The sequence below is a fragment of the Grammomys surdaster genome, unplaced genomic scaffold (assembly GCF_004785775.1).
Source record: "Grammomys surdaster isolate TR1022 unplaced genomic scaffold, NIH_TR_1.0 266, whole genome shotgun sequence".
NCBI classification, from domain to species: Eukaryota; Metazoa; Chordata; class Mammalia; order Rodentia; family Muridae; genus Grammomys; species Grammomys surdaster.
The window spans coordinates 554,733-562,264 of NW_021604707.1; the positions used below are offsets into that span (position 1 = coordinate 554,733).

General features: G+C 47.8%; 1 protein-coding gene across 1 annotated transcript in view; it reads right to left on the minus strand.

The window, feature by feature from the left end:
- Positions 1-445: 445 nt before the first annotated feature.
- Adamts15 (ADAM metallopeptidase with thrombospondin type 1 motif 15) overlaps positions 446-7,532 on the minus strand; it is a 23,656-nt gene continuing 16,569 nt past the window's right edge. The window contains exons 5-8 of the mRNA XM_028776189.1: positions 7,292-7,469; positions 5,997-6,178; positions 5,722-5,897; positions 446-4,111 (exon numbers count right to left, since the gene is read on the minus strand). Of these exons, the coding sequence (XP_028632022.1) occupies positions 3,337-4,111; positions 5,722-5,897; positions 5,997-6,178; positions 7,292-7,469 (1,311 nt within the window). The 3' untranslated portion in view covers positions 446-3,336. The remainder of the gene's footprint in view (positions 4,112-5,721; positions 5,898-5,996; positions 6,179-7,291; positions 7,470-7,532) is intronic.

Sequence of the window (7,532 nt, forward strand, 5' to 3'; positions counted from 1 at the left end):
AGAAAAAGGAAGATATTCTCCCAACACACTGAATCTTTTCTTTAGGAAACAAGGTTTTCTCCTAAGGTGAGTAGCTGAAAGTCCTGTAGAGTGGACTATGCTGATCTATCCTTATGGTTCATCCCCCTCACCAAATATAGACTGAGAGGCCCTCTCTAAGGCCCCAGCCTGGACCTGTATTCCTCTTCTGTAAGACTCATTCCATCCACTACTCACAAACATTGGGGTCAGGGTCTCTTTCTTAGCATTGATTGGCTTTCTTCTTCACACTTACTGCAGATTCTCATGTCACTGCCCCTTTGCTTTTTTGGCCTAGACGCTACCTCTTGATCATCTTAAACTTCACACAGTTGGGTAGGGCTGCTATTGATATCATTGTCTCCATCACTCCACTACAACATGAAGAATGTGCCCAGGGATGAGATACAGGGACAGACACAAGATGCAAGTTTTAAATACATCCAAGTTTATTAGGAGCAGGTCATTGTCACCTCAGCAGCCAACTCCCATGTATACACAGTATACACACTCAGCCAGTTCTCAGACCCTCTCATCCTTCTGCAGTACACAAAATGCAAAAGAAGCAAACCCAAAATAAAAGAGGCTCTGGCAACAGTGTCTAGAGTCTCCAGGAGCCAACTTCCAAACTGGGCTCCTTCCAGTCCCCTCCCCAACATGATGAGGTCCATAAGAGGAGAGTATTTGGGTCTAAATCCTCCAATCAGTGCACATATTAGGCAGAAGAGACTAGGGGATCCCTAACCCAAAGTCTTACTGGTCCATATCCCAATGAAGATGTTCCTGGAGCCCCCAGAACATCCTTCTCCATAGGTGTGGGACATCACTTTGACTTTTTATTCCATCATTAGAAACCTGTGCCTTCACCTCATCTCTGCTCAGTACGGTTGACAGAAAATGTTCAAAGGCAAGACAAACTTCCCCAGTTGTCTTCGTCATACTTCTTTTAAAAAGAAGAAATTTTTAAAAATAAAAAATAAAACTATTGTGACAGAAAAAATAAAAGAGTGTGGACACCTGGCATGTGTCAGGAACAAGAGTGACCATCCCTCCTTGAAATGACTTGTAAAACAGCTGACAGCAAAGCTACTCTGTTAAAGGCCAGTCACCTCAGTGAGGGCATCTCACTGCCCATCTACCCTTTCTACCCAGCCTAGCACCACCTCTCCTCACAGGGACAGAATGCACCAAGCACAGGGCACCATGCTTTTATCAGCTAGCAAGGCTCCCCTTCAGCCTCATGCCCTGGGGACCTTTTGTCACTACAGCTCTGAAATACTCAATCCTTCCACCTCACGATGTCTTTCACCAGTGATGGCAGCCCAACCTCAGAGGGTCGCATGCCCTTCACCCACTGTAGGAGCTCTGTCCTAGATCTCCAGCCCAGAGACGGGCCAGGGTTAGAATAACAGTCTAGAGTAGCAGTTCTCAACCTGTGGGCCACAACCTGTTTGGAGATTAATCGACCCCTTTCACAGGGGTTGCTGAGATCATCAGAAAACACAGAAATTTACATTAAGATTCATAACAGTAGCAAAATTTGTTATAAAGTAGCAATGAAAATACTTTAATGGTTGGAGGTCACCACAACAGGAAGATCTGTATTAAAGGTTGCAGCATTAGAAGGTTGAGAACCACGGCTCTAGGGGCTAAACTGGCCCACTGGCTGGTATGTGGATTCTGACTACTAGGGAACATGTAAAAGGACTAACAAAGACCCACACACACACAGTGAAAACAAAGGTTTTGGTCTTGTCTCCATCTAATCCTCTACTAAAGTCTTGTATGCACTGCCGATTCTTTAAAGATGCCCTATCTACACTGGAGCTTCCAGGTCTTCAAGAAATACCCTGCTTTAAGAAACGCCTGGATTTCTATTTCACTGTCATGTCTACATGGATGACAAACGAGTCTCCAGTAGTCCCAACCGGTGACTTCTGAGTGTCCCGAGGTCAGAGTATTGATTCTTAATGTTTCCTAAAACCTGATCCCAAGGAACCTGAGGAAAAAGACACTCTATTCAACTCTGACTTTGTATTTAGAGCCCCCTGCTGATAGCCAGGCTGTGGGAAGTAGGAAAGCTAGGAACAAACTCATCTCTATGGCTGGGCACATCCAGCTGAGACTGATGATAGCACCAAGTTACTTCTGTCCTAGAGAGCATGATCTGAGGTAGCAAACAATGAACCCCGTTTACCTACCAGGGAGGTGAAGGCTAGGAGATGTAATGTAGCATGCCCACAGGAGACAGCAGGAGCTGCCAGGATAGAAGACTGACTTGCCAACATACAGATGCTCAGCACCTCACCCTCCCAGGCACAACCACTCCCCCTTAGTGGGTACACTGGGTATTGTCACTTTGGAAGGTCCATGGTCACTAGGGCAGTGCATGATCTTCATCATCAGCCTCTCTTACATGTTCCTCTCTAGATGACAAAAGTGTCAGAACTCCTTTTCGATATCCCAGGATGACATTCTTCAAGGTCAGATCCCCACAGCTCAACACCTACTCATCCTAACCCTACTGAGAGCAGAATCCTCTAGAGCCTTTGTGTTCCCTGCTTCAGCCACCAAATCATCTCCCCTTTGACGTGGCAAGCATCTGTTTGTCATAGTTGCTCTCTCTTGATCAACCAGTGGTCCCTGTAGTTTCTTGGGCTGCCTTCAAAGCATCAGGGCCCATAGCAATGCTTCTGCAGCTGGTCTAATGTCCTGGCCATCCAGGTTACAAAGTGCTGGTCTTTCAAGGAGGGCCAAGATGGAAGATGAGCAAACAGGGAAACTGCGCCCAAACGAACCCAATCTCACTGTTCCTTTGGCTTCTAGTAACCCCTGAACAGTTTTCCTGTTAGGTCCACATCAGTCAAAAAGAAAAAAGGCAGAAAGCACCACCAGACCCCTGCCTTGTTCAGGGACAGCTCCTGGGATCACCTGAGGGTGCCAAGCTGCAGGCCATGGCTCTTCCAGCAGCCTGTGACCTCCATAATAGAGGCCAAGGTCCCTGAAGTTCTGCCTGGAAGGCACCCAACCTCCAGGTTCCTTGAAAGCTGGCCTTCAGCACCTTCTGCCCAGCACCCATCTGTTGAAGCCTCTCCCCACAACAGGGCCCGAGGAGCAGGGCATGAGGTAGACTATGCATTAGTTAGCTTCCCCCTGCCCAGTCCAAGGAGGAAGGAACCTCTCGCCCAAACCCATGATCCTTGTTCTGGATGTGAGTGACACTGACACAGACCACTGGCCGCTGTCCTCTGCTCCAGCTGACCACGGCACCAGCACAACAGCGGGTGGAGAATAAAGGAGTAGAAGAGACAGTACCCCTCAGCAGGGTCTCAAGACACAGAAGTCTAATTCCTGGGGCTTGCGGCGTAGGTCACACTGGTCCCGAGCCAGCAGTCTGCCTCCGTGACTCACACACTTAAGTGGACGCCTCTTAAATCCACGACCACAGCTCTTAGAACAGGGCGACCAGTTGCCAAGCTCCCAGGTTGGGCAGGGTTCCCCACAGGCTCGCTTCTCCACTGGCCGATGGTCTACATCACAAGCAGAGGCTCCTTGCTGCCCTGGAGAGTCCTGGCAGTCCACTGCTCGCTTCTGTAGGCCACTGCCACAGCTCACCGAGCAAGGCCCCCAGCTACCTGCCACCCAGCGCGCAGGAGGCCTGTTGTCTGGCTGCTCTACTTGGTTGGAAAGGCTGAAAACACTGTTGCGCAACACTGGGGGACCCCGAGGGTCCTTGGGGCGAGGGGATTTGTCTTCCCGTGGCTCTTTGGGCAGGTAAAAGGAATAACGCACACGAGGCGGTGTCATCTTCCCCACAGACAGGACCTCCACGGTTAGTGGCTCCAGGATGGGTCGAGAAGCCTGCAGGCTCTCCACCGCAGTGCCAGTGCCACTATAGCGTAGTACACTCCCCTTTACCACCAGGTCCCGCTCTACAGCAGATACCACAAAGTGCCCATTGAGCAGGTATTTGCCTTGGCTGTTCTTCAGGGCCAGGTAGTTGTCATCCCCAATAAGCCCCTTGTAACCACGCTGGCGGATGTCAATGCTGGAGGCGCCTGCAGGGATAGCCACTACAAAATTGTAGCCGTGCCTGGAGGAAAGAGATTGTACGTTATACAGACGCCAGAACTAATGCCCTTTATCTCCTTAAAAGTTATAACTGATTGTGGGTTTGGGATACATCAGTAAAACGGTGACAGAGGACAAAGCTGATTGACCAACACCATCCAAGGGTCAAGGAAGCTGGAAGCTGAAAGCTGGGCCTGAGGTAAGCTGAATGACTAGGCTGTAAGACCTTGTGATCTTCTTGTCTTCCTGTAAATTTGTCTTTTGGGGTGAATCCAAAGTATAATAAAAACACAAGTTTGAGGCTACCTAACTCCCCCTTGTCTTGACCTTGGTCTTGGATAAGTCTCAATATCTCTGTTTCCTCACCCACTAAAATTCTCAGGCTACACTGTGCTGGCTGGCTTTATGTCAACTTGACTCAAGTTAGAGTTATCAGAGAGGAAGGAGCCTCGGTTGAATAATAAGATCAGGCAGTAGGCAAGTCTGTAGGGCATGTTCTTAATTAGCAATTGATGTGGCAGGGTCCAGCTAAAAATAGAGCTCATAACCACACACACCACAAAACTGTTGGGCGTAGGGGGTGTAAAAAAAGCCCATAGAATATAAATCACAGAACAGAGCATCTGACACAGAGGATTCAATAGGCATCACCGATCAGGGGACGGCCAAAAGGATTTAAGTGTACAGTGCTCCAGTCCAAGGTTGGTTATTGGATGCACTCAGAGTAATGTCCTTGGAGTCAGGGTCAGGAGTCTTGACTCACATACCAATTCCCTTTAAGTAAGTTAGCTAGTTGCTATGGGTTCCTGCATCCTCATCTACACAAGGTGTTAAGTCTCCATCAAGTTCTTCTAACTCCTTGTATATCCACCCCTCTGTATGTCCTTTAGAACAACTTTTTAAAAACCTGCATCTGCAACAACTGAGCTCTGAGAAAAGAAGCCGGAGAACCTCCCTGTGCATCACCCCTAGGGGCTCAGTAGAGGATGTCAGAGTGGACAGTCCCACTCCAAAAAGATCATCTGGCCTTTCTAACTTCAGCACTTGGACCCTAGAAAATCAGAACAGGAACTCAAGCAAGACAGGAACCTGGAGGCAGGAGCTGATGCAGAGGCCACGAAGGGGTGCTGCTCACCGGTTTGCTCAGCCTGCTTTCATAGAACCCAGGATGGCCATCCCAGGTGGCTGGGCTCTCCCCCACCAACTGCTAAGAAAATGCCCTGCACCTACTGCCTGATCTTATGGGGATATTTATTCAGCTGAGGCTCCTTCCTCTCTGATAACTGTAACTTGAGCCAAGTTGACATAAAACTAACCATAACCAGCACAGTGTTGCTCAAGAATGCTAGACAGATGCTAACAACATTTCTCATCTCCTGTTGAGACTTGTCTTCATGCATTCATCTTGATATTCATCTTTGTTTGCTGGCTGAATGGATAGATAGATGGATGGATACATAAACACATAGATGGATTATCCTCCCAAAAAGAGTATGAGTGGCCAACCGTGACAGTATACAAATTCTTACATTCACTCGGCTCTAACCCAATCTTTAAATGCCTAGGAGTAACTCCACTTCCACCACTCCCACTCATTCCCCTTGCCTGTACCCTCCAGGCCCCAGAGCTTACATAGGCTTGGTGAAGAGTCCTGTCACCCTCTTGCAGCTCTTATTGTCTCCACCACACACCCCGCATTTGTCAAATTTCTTCTTGGAGCCCAGGTTCCCATCACAGCCAGCCTTGATGCACTTGCCTTGGACACAGACCGAGGTGGAGTCAGGAGTACACAGTGTACCATCTACCACCTGCAGCATCCCCAAAAAGAGAAGAAGAGAGGGGGCAGCTCAGTGAGATGCTCCTCTGAAGGCTAGACCCTGCCCCGTCTCCTGTCTCTGCACACTCACCTTAGGTGCTAGGACATAGAAGTAGCCGGTACCGTTGGCTCTGCAGATGAGCTTACACTTGTCACGTGGTGACACGCCTGAGTACTTAGGTACCCATGCCACAGCTAAAGTGAGTCTGTTGGTGCTGTGGTTGTAGCCATTGAAAGCTTCACATTGCTCTTCCCGGAAGCTCTTCCCAGAGGCTGGACAGGGAAGAAGCACATAAAGACAGCTGAAGAGAAGAGCCAAGGAAGGTACAAAAGATAGCATCCCTCCTAAGGATGCCCAGCTCTAAAAGTCCCTCTGCCTCCATGACAGTGTGGGAGTCAACCCCCACCTCCCAAGATCAAAGCAGCCTGCAACCAAAAGACACAGTATACAATAAGACATCCCATAAGCAATATGTCACCACCCCTAGTACTCTAGTCTCAAATTCCCTCTCTAAAAAGTGTCCTAAACAATTTTTTTTTTTTTGGGATAATGAAACCTTTCAGCCCCCATTAAGTCTCTTGTTAAATGCCTTATACAAAGGCATTGTTACATCATTAACAAGAATTATATTAATTAAACAACTACTGATATTCTTTGAAACATACTTCTGATGGATGTATTCTTTGTAATGCGTTAAAAAAACAATATTCAATGATGACGCAAATCATTTCTGTGATTTTGAATTAAGGAGGAACATAATGGCATTTTGAGAATTCTTCAACAATTAAAGTACCATGTAAAAAATATTCAGTTTCAACTGATGACAAAGTCACAGATATTGCTACTTCCATTGTCCTTTGTTGTCTATGTGAAGGAAATATTGAACTTCAGATAAAAAGATTCATTTTAAAAGTGCTGGTAATGCACACCTTTAATCTCAGATCTCTATAGACTGATCTTTGTGAGTTCAAGGTCAGCAGGGATACACAATGAAACCCTGTTTCAAAAATAAATGCTAAATTTCTAATTCAAGGGGAAACTAAGTTTTAGGTAGAAGAGTCATTGAAAATTAAAGTGTAAAAATTTCCCACTAAGTTCATGGACTCTGGATTCCTGCCTAAAAGATGGGTTCGTCAGTAATGTAAAAACTATGAAGACTTCTGAAGGCCCACCCCTCCAGTCAATTGGTCTCCCAGTCTAAGCACCAAAAAGCAAACACCTCTGCCATAGTTGAATGGCTAACGGAATGATGCCAAGAGGAGTCTGCACTTCACTCGTTCCAGCTCTTTCCTGGAAATAAGGATCCTGACTGCACTATTTGGGACCAAGAGTGACCCCCAGGCACACGGCCCAGAGGCCCAGACTACTGCTGCCCTGTATCTCACCTGAGCTGGGGCAGGGCTCCAAGTTGCAAGATCGGTATTTCACTCTTACTCCCTCGCAGTACTTTCCACCGTTGGCAGGGGTAGGGTTGCTGCACTGCCTCCGGGCCAGCTGCACACCTCCACCGCAGGTGCGCGAGCAGGGACCGTAAGGCTCCCATTTGGCCCAAGAGCCATCCACCTGTGTGGAGGAAGAGCTGGGTTACACTCTGGCAGACCCAGGTGCCACACCCAGCCCCTCACC